The 18,985-nt window shown below is 41.2% G+C and overlaps 1 protein-coding gene across 1 annotated transcript in view; it reads right to left on the bottom strand.

Annotated features, from left to right (window-relative positions):
* The window catches only part of LOC141655248 (uncharacterized), a 39,236-nt gene extending 21,078 nt beyond the window's left edge, over positions 1-18,158 (bottom strand). Inside the window, exon 1 of the mRNA XM_074462339.1 lies at positions 17,775-18,158. Coding sequence (XP_074318440.1) covers positions 17,775-18,158 — 384 coding nt within the window. The remainder of the gene's footprint in view (positions 1-17,774) is intronic.
* Between the last annotated feature and the right edge of the window lie 827 nt (positions 18,159-18,985).

Raw genomic sequence — 18,985 nt, 5'->3', positions numbered from 1 at the left:
TACACATCACATACTACCCATAAAAACCCCCAATCTCTAAATTAGGGTTTAACCAAACTCGACAAAACATTATAAAAATTATATTAAAAGCTTACCCTCGACGCAAGGAACTCAACGACACGAATTACGACAAGAACTGACCGTCTGAACTCCGGGAATTGCTAAGGATGCGATTAGGAAGATGAACTGGTTGCTTTCTCTCTTAAACAGGGTTTTAGGTTTTGTAAAAGTGATTTAAAACAATGACGACTATGTTTAAATACCTTAATCGCATAATTAACAAAACCCGAGAAAACTCCCCTTAAAACCGGACACTCGATCGAGTACCCAAGGTACTCGATCGAGTACCCCCTTACTCGATCGAGTACCCCAGCTACTCGATCGAGTACCCAACAGGTCAGAAACTATTTTATTTCGCAACTTACCCTTACTCGACAGAGTAAGGGCTACTCGATAGAGTACCCCAAGACTTATAAATACGGAGTATTACAGTCTTCCCTCCTTAAAAGGAACTTCGTCCCCGAAGTTCAAACCACTACCAAACAAATGTACTCCCACAACATTCCCGACTCAAAAGCCAAACAAAATTTTAACATAACATAAAACATGATACTAACCCAACTCATCCCGACAAACATACCGACACTACCTATAAAAGGTGTATAAAACTCTTAAAACTTCTCGCGATCATCTCCTACCCCCCTAAAAGAAACAACGTTACGTCCCCGTAACCATACATACCTGATCAAAAAGGAAAGGGTAACGCTCTTTCATGATATCCTCTGCCTCCCATGTAGCTTCCTCAGTCTCGTGGTTAGACCAAAGGATCCTAAGCAAAACTGTCTCACCACTCCTAGTCTTTCTAACCTTTCGGTCTAGAATCTGCTTAGGCACCTCCAGATATGATAAAGACTCATCTAGCTCTAAGATCTCTGCCTCCAACACATGTGACGCGTCACTCACATACTTCCGCAGCTGCGATACATGAAACACATTATGCACTCTCTCCAACGCAGCTGGTAAAGCCAAACGATAAGCAACGTCCCCAACTCGCTCTAAGATCTCATAAGGCCCTATAAACTTCTGACTTAGCTTGCCTTTCTTCCCAAATCTCATAACTCCACGCATCGGAGACACTTTCAGAAGAACCTTGTCCCCAACTTGAAACTCTATGTCCCGACGATGTAGGTTTGCATAACTCTTTTGTCGATCCTGGGCTGCTCTCATCCGTTCCCTGATCATCTTAATCTGCTCCACCATCTCATGCACCATCTCTGGTCCTAAAACCACTGCCTCAGCATTGTCGTCCCAACAGATTGGACTCCTACATCTCCTCCCATACAAAGCCTCAAACGGTGCCATACCAATCGGTGTGATAGTTGTTGTTGTAAGAAAACTCTATCAAGTCCAACCTCTGCTCCCAGCTACCACCAAAATCCATCACACAAGCTCGCAACATATCCTCAAGAGTCTTGATTGTTCTCTCAGTCTGCCCGTCTGTCGCAGGATGAAATGCTGTACTCATCTTCAAAGTTGTCCCCAACGATTCCTGCAACTTCTTCCAAAACCTCGATATAAACCTCGCATCTCTGTCACACACTATGTCCTTAGGGACTCCATGTAACTTAAGCACGTTCTTTCGATAGGCCATAGCCAATTGTGCCTTAGTCCATGTATCTTTCATTGGAACAAAGTGAGCTGACTTGGTCAGACGATCCACTATTACCCAAATCATGTTGTTACCTTGTTGACTCTTAGGCAAACCCACAATGAAATCCATGGGAATGGATTCCCACTTCCACTCAGGCACCTCTAAAGACTGAATCTTACCTTGTGGTCTTCTCTGTTCCCCTTTAACTCTCTGGCATGTCAAACAACGGGACACAAACTTAAATTTGTCTCTTTCTTCATCCCAGGCCACCAAAACGTTTTCTTCAAATCCTTGTATAGTTTATCTCCACCTGGATGAACTGAATATGGTGTGCAATGCGCTTCTGTCATGATCGTCTTTTTCAACTCCTCATCGTTAGGAACACACCACCTACCATCAAACCTCAAACTACCATCTGTATGAATAGAAAACCGGGACACTGTCCCTTTCTCTACTCCAGCTCTCCACTCAACTATCTTAGGATCCAAAGCCTCGCTTATTCGAATATCATCATAAAACTCCGGATGTCTTTGTCATATCACCCATGGCATCTCCTTTCTGCATCATATGTATCCCAAAGCTCGCTACCTCATCCCTCAGCCTCATCAAAGATAGAGCTGTACACAAGGAATGTACACTCTTCCTACTCAAAGCATCAGCAACAACATTGGCCTTCCCTTCATGGTAGATGATTTCCATGTCGTAATCGCCAATCAACTCCATCCACCTCCTCTGTCTCATGTTCAACTCCTTCTGCGTGAAGATGTACTTAAGACTCTTGTGATCAGAAAATACCTTAAAGATTGCTCCATAAAGGTAATGTCTCCAAATCTTGAGAGCAAACACCACTGCACCCAACTCCAGATCATGGGTAGGGTAGTTCTCCTCATAAGGCTTCAATTGCCTAGAAGCATAGGCAATCACTTTACCGTTCTGCATCAACACACATCCCAGCCCATTCTTCGAGGCATCTGTATAAACCTCAAAATTCTCGCTCCCTTCAGGCAATGCGAGGACGGGAGAGCGTGGTCAAACGCTCCTTTAATGTTTGGAACGCCGTCTCACAACTCTCATCCCAACGAAACCTGTTCTCTTTCCTCATCAACGCTGTCATCGGTCTAGCTATCTTGGAGAAATCTTTCACGAACCGTCTGTAGTATCCAGCTAAACCCAAGAAACTTCTAACCTCGGCAGAACATTCTTGGTGCTTCCCACTTTGTCACTGCCTCGATCTTCGCCGGATCCACAGCTACCCCATCTTTAGAGATCACATGCCCCAGAAAAGCAACTTTCTCTAACCAGAACTCACACTTGGACAGCTTAGCATACAACTCATGATCCCTCAAAGTCTGCAACACGATCCTCAGATGCTCCTCATGCTCCTCCTTAGTCTTAGAGTAGACTAAGATATCATCGATAAACACCACTACAATCTGGTCCAAGAACTGTCTGAAGATTCTATTCATCAAATCCATAAACACTGCCGGCGCATTAGACAAACCAAACGGCATCACCACATACTCATAATGGCCATACCTCGACGTGAAAGCTGTCTTTGGTATGTCCACCTCCCTAATCTTCACCTGATGGTACCCCGACCTCAAATCAATCTTGGAAAAGACTGTCGCACCGCTCAACTGGTCAAACAGGTCATCTATCCTTGGCAAAGGATACTTGTTCTTTATCGTCACACGGTTCAGCTCCCTGTAATCTATGCATAGCCTCAAACTCCCATCTTTCTTCTTCACGAAAAGAACTGGTGCTCCCCAAGGCGATACACTTGGTCTAATGTATACCTTCTCTATCAAATCATCCAACTGCTTCCTAAGTTCCTCCATCTCCTTAGGACCCATACGGTACGGTGACTTAGAGATTGGCCCCGTTCCTGGCTTCAACTCAACGGTGAAGTCTATCTCCTTCTTCGGTGGCAACCCCGGAATCTCCTCTCGGAAAAACATCGCAAACTCTCCCACCATGGTATCTCATCAATCGTCGGAATCTCTATCCGGTCATCTCTCACATGGCACGGGATCAAAGGACATCCCTTCCTCAGATAAGACTTTAAGGTAATAATTTGCAATCAACTTAACTTTGGGTTTGACTAGAAACCCACGGTAAGACACACTAACACCCTTTGGACCTCTCAAGGACACTTTCTTTTGATGACAGTCTATCTTAGCTTTATACTTTCCTAACCAATCCATCCCAACTATTATCCCAAAACCGTTAAAAGGAAACTCTAGCAAGTCTACAGGGAAATCAACTTGCCCAACTATCAAAGATACATCTCTAAACAACCTCCCACACGATACAGACTCACCCGAAGGTATGAAAACTTGCTCACTAACAGATTCTTATACTCTCAAACCCAACTGTTTTACATGACTCGAAGACACAAACGACTGAGAAGCCCCCGAATCAAACAAAACAAAGGTAGGAACACCATTAACAAGGAATGTACCGGTGATAACATGCGCATCTTCCTCAGCTGCTTTCTTCTCCATCATGAATAACTTGCCACTGGTCTTCTGCCCACCTCCCTGGACAGTACTGGCTGATGTGGTCGGCTTAGCACCCGACCCTTTATTGTTGTTGTTGTTCGTCGATGTTTTCTGATAAGAATTACCGCCGTTGCGGTTGCCTCCACTCTGGTAACTCTGACTTCCCCGGTTTAGCCATGATCCAGCCGGTCTGTTGCTCGCGAAGCTCTGTGCAGGTCTCTGAAAAGATCCCGGTGCACTCGTGCACTCATGTCTCTTGTGGCCTACACCACCACAACCAAAGCAGGTCACTCCCCAACTATTACTCACACTCCCACGGCCACGCCCAAAGGAAGCCCCAAAGATCGAACCCCGACCCTTAAGAAAACCCTTAGACTGATTGTGGTTGCCTTTCTTGTAATATGATTGGCCACCACCCTCGCTCTCAGACTTCCTCTTCTCACCACCAGACCTCTCTTGAGCCATCTCCACCAACCTCTCCGCTCTCCCAGCCCTCTCATAAGCTTCCTTAACATCAGACAGGATCCCCACGGCTAACTTATCCATAATCGTGGTAGTCAACCCTCTTTCAAACCTCAATGCCAGGTTCTCCTCACTCAAACCCATATCCTCAGTATACCTGGACTTCTAATTGAACTGTCTGTAGTACTCGGCTACCGACATCTCAGCGGTCATCTTAAACTTATCAAACTCTTCCCTCAACTTACTCCTTACATGCTCCGGTACGAACTCCTTCCTCACAGCCCTACGAAACTCCTCCCAAGGTATAGCGGGTAAGCCTTGGTTGGTGTATATCTCCTTAGCACTCACCTTCATTGAATCCCACCACTTACCGCTTTGCCTCCCTCGGATAGAACGCAGCCTGTTCCACCCTCATCTCATCAGGATAATGAACCAGGTCTAAGATGTTCTCCATCTCTCTCAGCCAACTATCAAGCAGATTAGGCTCCCCAACTCCCTTGTACTCTTTCGGGTTAAACCTCGCAATATAGAGGCTGATTTTAGAATGATCAACCTCCTTTTTCTTACCCTCATCCTTATCCTCATTCACTCTCTTCAGGGTCTCTGTAAGAGCATCCTGGTGCTCTAACATCTTAACGATGTCATCCACGGTCATAAGCTCAGCTCTCGCATACAAAGCAGTTCTCTTGGGCGGCATCTTGAAGCTATATAAGAAAGGGTAAACATAAACACACGTACTAAACCTCAAAACACGAAAACACGATGCCCAGAACCCACTCGATCGAGTTCCCAAACATACTCGATCGAGTAACGGGCTACTCGATCGAGTGCCCCACGTACTCGATCGAGTACCCAAACTCCAGAACCAAACAGACCTTCTGATCTCTCACCTACTCGATCGAGTATCTAGGCTACTCGATCGAGTGACCCCCTACTCGATCGAGTACCCCTAGTTACTCGATCGAGTGCCCCAAAACTCGATTCTGGACTCAAAATCGCCAAAAACCCACCCGATCGAGTCAGTCCCACTCGATCGAGTAACACTAATTCGTAAGGGCTACCCGCATGTTACGTCATATGCTAACATGTTAAACTTTATAAATCACATATTATATCATAACAATAATGCTACACATCTTTTCTATATCTACGAGATCATTTCATCATGCTATTAATTGCCAAGTTGTAAAACATTCAACATGTTATCATTTCATCAACAGTTTCTATATATCATCACTTTTCTTTCACTTTCTCAACTTCCAACTTCGAACATCCAACAATCAACACATTCCATCACATTTGTAAACAAGTTAACCAAACACACATACAACTCGACAAACACTTCCCCCATGTGACCGGTTCAAAGTTGTAGGGCGACCCCCGCGACTTTAGGACGTCTCCCAAGCCTTTGCACTAGCTCCTACAACTTTTACCCCGGGTTCATTTTAATTGACTCCCTATGTTCATTAAGTTCATTGGTTACGATTTCGGGATCGTCGCTCTGATACCATTTGTAACACCCCCATACTCCAAGTGCCTTACCAGGACCACTCAGGTATGAAGACATTACCATCTCGGTTACCCGAGGCAATGATAATCAAACAACAATAAAGAAACAACATTTATTATAAATAGTTTAACGAATAGTTACAATCCATGAAACCAACTAAAAGTGCGATACATTATTCTCAAACGACTGTCTAACTGAAAAGTAAATAAACTAAAGGCTACAGCGGAAGACTCCTATCATCATGTCGTGGCATCCCAGCTATCCCAGTACTCATCTCAATACCTGCTCAATATCTGCTCACCATCCCCGAATGGATCACCGCAGGTTTACAAAACAACACCGGGTCGATACTAATCACACAATCAATATAGATAACAATAATAAGATAAATGACAATTTGAAATCACACACACACACACATACACACACACCACTAATTCCCATCACCTCAATACTGACTGTCCACTGGACCAGCCCTGCCAGTGGGGGACCGCAGCCGTTCCCACCTAAGCCCCGCTCATCATACCGAGCGATAACCCTATCCCATTAATGTGCACATCCCCTTCCGTGGCGGGTTCCACGAAGGGCGAAACTAGGGCGTGAAGCCACTCCCGCAAGTGACCCCACTCAGCCGAGAACGCATCTCGAGAACCATCAACCGCAATCACAACCACAAACACAGCACAATCATTATATCAAACAACCAAATACAACACATCACCAATATCCCATTATGGGACTAATACTGAGTAGGAAATCCTACCTGGAAAGCACAACAGTACAGACGGTATCAACAGCTGTCTCAAAAAGCCTCTTCTAAGAAGCCTCCTTCTATCATATAACACATAAAGGCTACACATCACATACTACCCATAAAAACCCCCAATCTCTAAATTAGGGTTTAACCAAACTCGACAAAACATTATAAAAATTATATTAAAAGCCTACCCTCGACGCAAGGAAATCAACGACACGAATTACGACAAGAACTGACCGTCTGAACTCCGGGAATTGCTAAGGATGCGATTAGGAAGATGAACTGGTTGCTTTCTCTCTTAAACAGGGTTTTAGGTTTTGTAAAAGTGATTTAAAACAATGACGACTATGTTTAAATACCTTAATCGCATAATTAACAAAACCCGAGAAAACTCCCCGTAAAACCGGACACTCGATCGAGTACCCAAGGTACTCGATCGAGTACCCCCTTACTCGATCGAGTACCCCAGCTACTCGATCGAGTACCCAACAGGTCAGAAACTATTTTATTTCGCAACTTACCCTTACTCGACAGAGTAAGGGCTACTCGATAGAGTACCCCAAGACTTATAAATACGGAGTATTACAACTATTGCTACCAAGTTTATATGTCAAGATGCCTTAGAAAAATTGGGTGTGCTTGGGAGAAGTAAGACATTTTTCGAGTCCATGAAATTACTTACCCTCTTTGAAATGCAAGAATTGACTTACCCTTCCCTGACCATGGAGTTCATAAGCTCCTTGAAGGTGACTAAGGCAGATACTCGGAAAAATGTTGAATTCCGCCTTGAGAACAAGGATAGATGAATGTCTATGAGTGAGTTTGGCAAAGTGTTTGGTCTTCAAGACCATTATCATTATGAGAAAAAGCTTTCACAATATGATGCCGCGCCCCTTTGGAAAGCGATCACCGGGCGAAAATTTGAGTCTTTCCGGGAGTGCCATGTTCTATATATCCACCATCCGGGTATAAGGGTATGGCACAAGTTTGTAGGCAACACTTTGATTGCGAGAAAAGGCACCAATCACTTTACCGAGCTCGATTTTGTCTACCTTGAATCTACCAAGAATATCAATAAAAAGTTCACCAAGGAATACAACATACTTCAACTCTTACTTGATCGGTGGCTTGAAATTGATAATGGTAAAGAAGGAGCGGCTTTTATTGTCAACGGAGGCTTAGTAACATGGTTAGCTAAACACTTTAACCCGGATTTCAACAAAGACAAGACATATAAACCGGTTAAAGGAGGCAACCTTCTTGATTTGGCCACTATGATCAAAACGTTCCAATGAGTCAAGAATGATAATCTTGACAACAAGTATGAGTGGCTCACTAAAGAAGCTAAGTCCTTCATCTTGCCTAACAAGATATGTCGCATCAATGTAAGTCCAAGCTACCTACTACCCGTCTCCGATGAAGCCAAGATGATTATGAAGCAACATAGGGAATCGCATGCCAAGCCCTCCTCCTCCATTGTGACTCACCATATCCATTTGCCTACTAAGAATTCACACCAATTGGCACTATTGTCTGGTAGGCAACGACTACTTGACTCAACTATTGCAACATATGCATAAGGAAGCTCATGGAGATCGGGTGAATGCTTACCGAGCTCAATATCCGCCCCTCCTACACTTAGCTAGGCAAGGACTACTTGATCCTACATGTCCTTTGCCTAGTTGGGCGGATAGGGAGGTGTTCTTCCCAAATGCTTCTAGAGATGCCACCATGGATAGTGAAGTTGCTAAGGGGAAGGAGATTGTTGTTGATGACGGGGGAGGTAGTGACTCTTGCCTTGAGGAAGAAGAGGAAGAAGTGCATAGTTCAAGTGATGATGAAGATGGTGAAGCCTCCGGGTCCATGGAGGTAGATGATGATGATGATGATAATGAGGAAGTTGATGATGATAGCAATGATAGTGATGAGGATGTCGCAATGAGCGACAATTGAGGATTGACAAGCTTTTGGAGGATGCCACAATCCATTGTGAGTTTCCTACACCTCATCTAGCTTTGTTTATGTCTCTTGTTTATAATTTTTTATCTTGATCATTGGTTTTGAGTCCTAGCAACACTTAGAGGACTCATACCTCGGTTCCATTGAGGTGTCTCATTTTGTTCCCACTTTTGAAAATCCAAAATGACAATTTGTTTCATGCATTGCATACTTGTGCATGAACTCCCCCATTTTTTCACTAAAAATAGTGTCTTACTTGGTTTGGGGAAGTTCAAACACAAGCATTGGGAGTTAATCTAAATTAGCTCTCCAACCAATAAATTCATGCATCATATAGTGTAGCTTAGAATGCATCACTTGTGTATATGTCATATAGTTTGCATATTAGTGTAGAAATCATGCATTCTCATTTAGCTTGCATAATTTCCTATCGTTTTGGCCATTGAGGACAATGCCCATACTAGTGTGGGGTTGGGAAATTCTAACTTGACTTTTAAATCAAAAATTATAAAAATTGAAAAACTTTGAAAAATACAAAAATATGTTCTTTTATTTCACAAAAACAAAAACCATAAAAACTTAAAAAATTTGAAAAACCCAAAAAACATGTTCATTCCTTTATAGTAGATTATATTTTGTAGATACTTGTTTGTTTGTTTGTTTATCCTTCTTTTACATTGATCGACTACGCCATATCCGAGGCATGAGGATTATGATGACCGCATGGTATGATCTTTCCAATCTTCTTTTTCCTCTCTATGTTAATGACTATGTGGCTTTATTTTGATTGATGCGGTATACACCAATGTGGTTTTAGGAGTTGCATTTAGCTTATATGGCATACTAGTTGGTAGAAGCATATGCATTAGGTTGTATAAATGTTAGTTGCATCATGGCATATAGTTGCATTTTAGGAAACTTTTGTGAAAACATCTATTTGGGAAGCTTGACAAGTATATATAAGGCCCTTGTAGATACTTTTTCTTCTTAAGACTTCGCTCATTAGAATGCTTCTAAAACACCCTAGGATGTGTCATGCTAGTATCCTTTGACCCATGGATTAAGGCCTAGTCAAGAGTACCTTGTGGTGTGATAACTCCTTGGCTACCGTTTATTCGAAGGTGACCCTTGAAACCATGCAACCATCTTCCACATCTACCACATTTTGTCAACAAAAGGGAATGGGCACAAAAAGTATAGATTTAAGTTCAAGCATTGAAATGAAAGTCAAGAAGTTTGCAAAATGCATCAAAGAAAAGAGGAGTACAAAAATAAGAACTCCTATGCTTCAAATATAAGCACCCTCGTTACTAATTGGGGTGACTTTGAAAATGTTCAAAAATGCAAAAAGTTGAAATTGTCAAGCATCAAATGCCAAACATCAAAGAAATGGCAAAAAGAAAGTGTTCTCAAAAATGTCAAATGCCACAAGAAATTGGGGGGAATAACAACAACATCAAAAGAAAACTCCCATATGAAACTCAAAACACATTAATCCCTTTATCCATCAAATCCACTTTTATGCATGGTAAAGAGGGGACGACCCTTCTTCTTGTCTAGGCAAGAAGAGGAATTCTGCGATCCTCCAGTGTTTCTAACACCATAGGGAGATTACTCTTGACGAAAGCATTTAACGATTGAGGACAAAGGTACCCTAGCTTGACACAACTTGGAGGTGATTTATTGGTATCCTTCTAGGCTTAGTAGTTTGAAGAAACCGTATCTACAATAGAATGTGTACCCTTGGATTGCTTCCCTTTTAGATAATTTCCGCCACTTAGATGAGGAAAGTGGCTATTCATTTTTGTAGATGCATCCATTACTTGCTTTTGTGTGCTTAATGCTTGGATGTATCCCCATTTTGGCAAGCCCCACCTTGCCTTGCGAGAAGGCATCCTACCTCATGGTTGTCTTATTGTGAGTTGAAGGGGCGAAGTGAGACCCGCTAATTGTGTCATATCGGCTATATTAGTAGGTTAGTTTAAATAAAGGTACTAGTTTTAGTCACCTCTTTACTCGGGATGAGCAAAGGTTCGATTTGGGGATGTTTGATGTGACTCGTATTTGAGCACATTTAGTCCTCAAATTAACCTCGTTCCTATGCTTTATAGCACTTATTTGGGTCATTTACTATCTTTAGTTTCCCATTTTGCATATTCTTTGAGGTTTTGTCTCCTTGGTAGGAAAGGAATGCTAACCTTGCATTTATGAGGCAAAATGGAGCTAAATGGATGACACCTAATGACCAAGCATCAAACAGAAGACCAACACTAGAGGCCTAAGTAGATAAAAAATGGAAATGGGTAATGATGAAAGTATCCTTGCATCCCCGACATGATTCTTGCGGATTGTTAAGGAGGAAAAGAAGAGAAGCACTCTGTCCAGGAAACCGAGCGGATCGAGCACGATCCGAGCGGCTCAGATCATCAGGGTCCGAGCGTCTTGTTCCCAGGACGAGCGGATTGCAGCGCCAGGAGCCGAGCGTCTTCCCTAGGATCCGAGCGGATCACAAGCCAGAACAGCCCGTGCCATACCACAGGACGAGCGGACCGAGGTAGGACTAGTAAGAGGATCCGCTCATTTCCCTCGGGAGTAGCATTTCCTCAACTTTTCTTAGGGTCTTAATAGTCATTTAAGCCCTTAGTAACAGTAATCTTTGTACCTAATCTTTAGTATAAAAACCCCTTTGTACTACCTAGATTAGCATGATTCCTTAATCAACTCTTATGCTCTCTTAATCAATTCTTAATAGTCTTAATTTAGTTGTAATACATTTCTCAATATTAATCACATCTTAATCTTTCCTTAATTTCTCTATTGTTCTTCCTTTATTTTGGGTAATTAGAAGATTACTTGGGTTTATTTGGAGGATTGACAACCTTCCATCAATCATCAAGTACTTCTATTATTCTTTGCTTTATTATTTGGAATCATCTTCATAGGTATAATTATCTCTTAATCTTGTTTAATTATTGTTAATCACTTTCATTTATTTATCATATTTTGCTTTGTTAGTATGATTGACAACCTTATTAGCATGCTAAACTTGATCATGAGTGAGTAGTTTCCTTAGCTAGGGTTAATGGGGAATTAGGGGAAACAAACATGGGGAATGATTCATGCTTAATTTAATATGTTCTCATAATTAAATTACTTGCTTGTTGTGATTTCAACTTATGCACATGTTATGTTTGATGAAATGCGAGCCTATGAATCCTTGCATTTTTTACCCATCACCTATCTTTTCAATGAGGCTTGTAAGCTTATAAACCAACTCGAGCCTCATTAGACCATGCATATAGTTGAATAGGAAGGATTAAGTCGACTTGTAGGTGTTGTACAATCTAATCGATTCGGCTCCGGGATCCAAACCTTCTTAGGGATTGTAAGATATACACTAACTCGATCCCATCATAAAAATAAGTGCTTGCTATATAATTAAGAACATGTTTGTGTGATCAACTCCCATGAATCCCCTATGAAACCATGACACCCTAGTGCTTTTAATCAATTGTTTACAACTCCTTTTTATTGCCTTGCTTTGCTTTCATTACTTTACATTTATTTTGTTAATTAGTTTAGACTAACTTCATCTCACTACTACAAATCCAGGCAACTACAACGCCCCGTTAACAACGATTATTCACGAAAATCACAATAGACGTTGTAGAATGTATGGCGCGAATTTTACTAAAATTAATTACAACGAGTATGGTTATAACAACCGTTGTTATAAGTTTTAACAACGGGTCACACATGCACAACCGTTGTTAATAATTTGGCGCAAAATTGACGCAAAGTTAGTGAAAAGTAATCACAACGGTTACTTTTACAACCGTTGTTAAAACTTATTTAACAACGGTTGTTGTTTTACAACCGTTGTTAAAACTTATTTGACAACGGTTGTTGTTTTACAACCGTTGTTAAAACGTTTTAACAACGGTTTTTGTTTAATAACCGTTGTCAATACTTTCCATACTATAAACCACACAAACACAAATCAGCTACAGCCACAAAACACAAACCTTAATACACAAACACAAACACAAACACAGACAAACACAAACACAAACACAAACACAAACACAAACACAAACACACACTTTCTCATCGTCTCTTTCTCATCGTCGCTTTATTTTCTCGCCGTCACTGTTGATTTCATCGTCTCTTGGTTTCTCTAATTATCAGGTAAATATCCCCGTCACTGTTGGTTTCATCGTCATTATTTTCTTTTTCTAATTATTTCATTTGCATGTATGTGTTTTTATCGATCATTATGTTATTTCTTTAAATATTATTCGCTTAATTAGCTAGTAAAACAAATTAAATAAACTAAAACAAAGAAGAAGCAAGATGATAGAGAGGAATGCATGATAAACATAACTAATATATATATATATATATATATATATATATATATATATATATATATATATATATATATATATATATATATATATATATATATATATATATATATATATATATATATATATAAATACATAAATTAAAAAAAAAATTACATTAATAAAAATGCAATTCTTATATTTTCATAAAGAGTCTTATTCTCTTCTATGATATCCGTCCTCTCCTCCTTGGCTGTTTGGAGGTTCCGTTCGCAGATTTTTATATCGTCATATAGCCGCAATCGCCTTTCTGTCAAGCCATCTTTTTTGGCGTCCTTCAGTACAGATCGAGCATCCACAAGGTAGATCCTGAAACTTTCCTCAATGTGGAGCAACCGGCGGATGAAACTGTTGTTGTTCTCGATCATAGTAAGAGTCTTAAGGATGATATCATTCATTTTGTTGATGGAGTTTGGAGTTTGTTTGAAAGATTAATTAGGGTTTATTTGGAGTTTGTTTTAGCAGTTAGGGTTTGGAGATGTATAGTGAGATAATGGAATGTTAGTTGAGATAATGCATGTATTTATACTAAGCAATGTGTGGTTTGAGTTGTTTTTTAATTAATATATATGTTTGGAAGTTGTGCCATAATCATCATCATATCTCTCAATGCTGCTTCAAATCTTATTACTAACCCTTATCATTCCATATTGTCCATTCATATGCACATGGATGGCAGTAATAATGCATGCATCGGAATTATAACGGGCCGTAATTATGCATGCATCTAGTAATATTTAATTTTTTTTTTTTTTTTTTTAAAAACAAACAACAACGGTTATTTATAAACAACCTGTTGTCTTTAGTTATAACAACGGTTTTATATATTACAACCCGTTGTTATAAGTTTCCCCCCAAAATTGAGTCACTTTCCACAACGGGTTTTTATACTTAAAACCGTTGTTAATAGTTTTAACAACGGGTTCCTTAAGAAAACCAACCGTTGTTAAAACCTTTTACAACGGACGCATGAACAACGTCCGCTTTTTTATATAACAACGGTTTTCAACCGTTGTTATAGCCTGTATCTGTAGTAGTGTCTCAATCGAAATTGTGACACCCTTAGACATAGCTACTTGCAATTGAGAATCCTACATCAATACCCGTCCCTTAGGATCCGACCTTTACTTACCTCTTTACTAAGAGTAGTTTGTGAAGTTATAAATATTGTTTTGGTTGGTAGCTTTTGACGACGAGTTTTAACCGATACCATCAATGCTGGAGCAATATATCAACGCACCGCGACTACCTTGTTGCATGACATGATGCACAAAGAAGTAGAGGTATATGTAGATGTCATGATCGTCAAATCCAAGGATAAGCAATGTCACATCGCCAACCTTCGCAAGTTCTTTCTCAGATTACGCAAGTACAACATGAGACTTAATCCTCAGAAATGCGCATTCGAAGTCACATCGGACAAACTATTGGGATATGTAGTCACTTAGAGGGGAATAAAGATTGATCCATCCAAGATCAAGGCTCTAATCTAGATGCCAGAGCCGCAGACAGAAAAGGAAATTCGAGGATTCCTGGGCAAGATACAGTATATAAGCCGCTTCATTTCAAAGCTCACTATGATTTGCGAACCCATATTCAAAAAGCTCAAGAAAACAGACCACACCATATGGGACGACTATTGTCAAAAGGCATTTGACAGAATCAAGGAGATCTTGGCCAAGACACCTATTTTAATGCCACCGCAGAAAGACGACCCTTTATCTCTGTACCTCACGGTCACATAAACAACCATGGGGGAAGTGCTCGCACAGACCGTCGGGAAAGAAGAAAGAGTTATCTACTACCTTAACAAGAAGTTCTTGGAATATGAGACTAAGAATACACCTCTTGAAAAGACATACCTCGCTCTTGTGTAGGCAACCAAGAAGTTACGCCATTATATGCTTAGCTATTCTGTCAAAGTGTACACAAATATGGATCCTATCAAATACATTTTCAAAAAACCTGTCTTAAACGGACGTTGGCGAGATGGACTTGATGCTCTTAGAGTTGATCTCAGATATGTACTCTGAAGGTCATTAAGGGATGAGCAGTAGCCGAATTCTTCGCAGACAACCCAATCCTTGATACCCAAGTATTAGATACATGGTCATTTCCAGACGAAGACATCCTGCAAACAAATACAGACTCGTGGGATCTCTACTTCGATGAGGCTTCCAACCTCAAAGGATACAGCATAAGAGTGTTGCTCATTTCTCCTGAAGGCGAGCATACACCGATTTTTTGTCAAACTCGACTTTGAGGTGACTAATAACGCGGCGGAATATGAGGCATGCCGCATCGGTTTACAAGCAGCAGTCAGTTTAGGCATCAAGAGAATCTGAGTCCATGGAGACTCATCTTTAATCATCAATTAAATTACTGGTTCTTGGAAAATCCGGAGTGAAAGCCTTTCGCCATATCAAGCCAGGATAGATCAAGTGGCTCAATTCTTTGACCAAGTTGTCTACTTAAATATACCTCGAGAAGAAAATCAGTTTGCAAACGCTCTTGCTTAACTTGCATCCTTGATTAACATGCCCGACAACATGATAGAAATGCTACTGTGCATTGAAGGACGGTCCAAACCAGCTTATGTACTTTGTCTTACCAATGAAAATGAAAATCAGGAGGAGCCTTGGTATCAAGCCATTTTGAATTACAAGCTCAACGGCGCATACCCACCCGATATGGATAAGAGGGAACACCGAGCGATTTGTTTATTAGCATCTCAATATGTCCCGAATAAAGGGGAGTTATACAAGAAAATTCCACAAGGCGCCATTTTGCTTTGCCTTGATCATTCAAAAGCAAAGAAAGGTATGGAAGAAGTCCATGATGAAGAATGCGGTCCTCATATGAGTGGTCCCATGATGCCAAAGAAAATCATGCGTCTAGGATACTATTGGACAACGATGGAAACTGATTGCATCAAATATGTAAGGCATTGCCACATTTGCTAGATCTTCGGGAATGTACAACACATCCCGCCGTTTCTACTACACACAATGACATCTCCTTGGCCGTTTCCTACTTGGGGAATTGACATGATCGGGAAAATCACTCAAGCTGGGACGGGTGGTCATTGTTTCATTTTGGTAGCCATCGATTACTTCACGAAATGGGTAGAAGCAGCATCCTATACTGCTCTAACATCCAAACATGTGGCTAAGTTCATACAATCAAATATTGTATGTCGGTATGGGTGCCCACATGAGATAATCATCCATAACGGGTCCTATTTCCAAGCTGAAACCGAACAGTTGTTGGCCAAGTACAAAATCAAGCATCATCACTCTTCGCCTTATCGACCTCAGAGTAATGGCGCAGTAGAGGCAACAAACAAAAATGTCGTCATGATTCTCAAGAAAATGATCGACAACTATCGAGACTGGCCTAGCAAGATACCCTTTGCATTATGGGGATATCGAACCTTAGTTAGGATGCCCACTGGGGCTACTCCTTTCTATCTAACATATAGAATGGAAGCCGTAGAACCAGTAGAGCTAAAGATCCATCTCTACGCATTTTACTTGAGAGCCAAATCCCGTAAGCAGAATAAAATAGGGATAGATATGAAAAACTCGTCCTCCTGGACGAACGAAGTTTGCGTGCCTTGCATAATGTCCAAACATATCAAGCACGAATTAGAAGAGCCTTCAACAAGAGGGTCAAACCCCGAAACATTAAAGAGGGAGATCTAGTGCTTAAATCTGTCCGAGCTCTTCTACCAATCGACCCAAGAGGAAAATTCAAACCTAATTGGGCTAGGCCTTATCTAGTCAAATCTATACTCTCAGGGGGTGCGGTTAGAATTACAGACTTAGACGGAAACGAGTTTTCAAATACGACTAATATAGACCAACTCAAGCGATATTACCCTTAGAATAGACCTCAAAAACGCGCCATCGGGATCCACGTGCCGCTCCTGCGACACATAATACACTATCCTGGCCGGCCTCGAAATGAGTGCCACACTGCTCTTGTGTTCTGGCATTTTTTTTGTTTTTATCCTCAGTATCATCAAAAGCACTTAATTGCATTCTTAAGAGGAAGTAAAGCACCATGCTTATTCCCTATGTTCATTACAAAGCTCTTGCTTCGAACATTTATTCTTTTACATTTACTATTTTGGAACTACGTTTTGGGTTTGATTTGATTTTCAATGAATACGTAGGCAATCCATCACAAGATACAACCCGATCAATTTCTAATCAAAATTTACATAGAAGGACATTTGCTTCGGCACTTGAAATTCGAAAGAATAAATAAAGGGAATCGATTTAAAGTTCCTAACTAAAAGCAACTAGTTTATTCATCCATTAGTAATAAGCCAAATAATGTAAAAATGCTGAAATGAATGCTAGGCTAGGATTCTAAAAATCTCGCCGTTTATTACAACAATAATAAATAATAAAGACTTAGGCTATTCCTATTCTTCAATCTTCCCTTTGCCTTTGTCGTTTTTATCATACTTCTTGTCTCGACCTCGAGGGGGACACTCTTGTGTTATCTCCGACCTAATCACCAATGGTCTTTCTCGAGGCCTAGTCTTCCCATTTCGATCCACAATCATCTTCTCAACAAGTGCATTCTTTGGTTTCTTCTTCGGGCGGACGACTCGGAATCCAACTTCTTCTTCCTCTTCAGTCGAGTATTTATGGTTCTCTTTCGCCACTTCACGGATCTTGTAGTCAATCGGCTCATGCTTTCTTAGCTTCTCGCGCTCCTCCAGGGTGCTAGCCTTGGCCCACTGCAAATAAGAATCTGACACCCATAACGAACCAACTGGGACAGGTATAAACCACATGTTCCTTTGGTCCCAACGCAATGCCCATTCACGGTAGGACTCAGAAGTGTGTGCCAGTGCGGTCTGCGGAACGGTGTCAAGCTTCAGAATCTTCTGCTTCATGTCCACTTGCCTCATCAACCTCTCCGAGAATATGCTGACCATGAACCCCAAACCTGGGATGCGAATAGATCGAGTAGGATCAAGGGATGATAGTCCTGGCAAGGCTCTGAGATGCCACCAAGGGACGATCCATCTAATCAAAGGACCTCCTTCGTTCTTTAGCTTGTTCTCCAGTAGTTGCAAACCCGGGTAAAATCTACCATTTATAGCCTTGTCCTTATCACGATCGATCGTGATCGATACCCAGGCACATTAACTGGGGGCTCGATCAATCGCAGCCTCTACATCAGCCAAATCTGCAAAAGGAGACAAGTATAAGTACCCTCCATCTCACGTACTCACGTTAAAAAAAAAATTCAAAAACAACAAAAAAGGATGGAAGCATTTTACCTGAAGGATGATATGACTTCTTATATATAGGAGCTCACGATTCGCCTTTTGGTTATCCAACCCTAAGATGGTCTCTCCTAATACTAAGCAAGCTGGGCTCTTGTGCAATTCCATTTGCTCGATAATACCCAAGAACCGCGGATTACCTCTCATTTCCGCATCAACATTGCCCTTCAAGACAAAGCAGTGAAGAAGGCAAAATCCAAAGGCTCTGCACCTCGCAGCATAGGAAAATGGAAGGGTCTTCCCTATCTATGAAACGGTCCACAAAGTCAAACATTATCACACCCTTAGAGGTTACAAGGCGGTCCACCTCAACTTTGGTCAATCCCAGAAGGTCCCTAAATTTATTTTTATATCCTTGGGAGCTAGATGGTAAGGCCGGAAGAGTTTCTATATCCCACCCTCCATCGCTGCAAATTCTTCCGGAAAAGGAC

Source organism: Silene latifolia, chromosome 1 (assembly GCF_048544455.1).
Source record: "Silene latifolia isolate original U9 population chromosome 1, ASM4854445v1, whole genome shotgun sequence".
Lineage (NCBI taxonomy): Eukaryota > Viridiplantae > Streptophyta > Magnoliopsida > Caryophyllales > Caryophyllaceae > Silene > Silene latifolia.
This window is presented reverse-complemented; position numbering and strand designations above follow the sequence as displayed.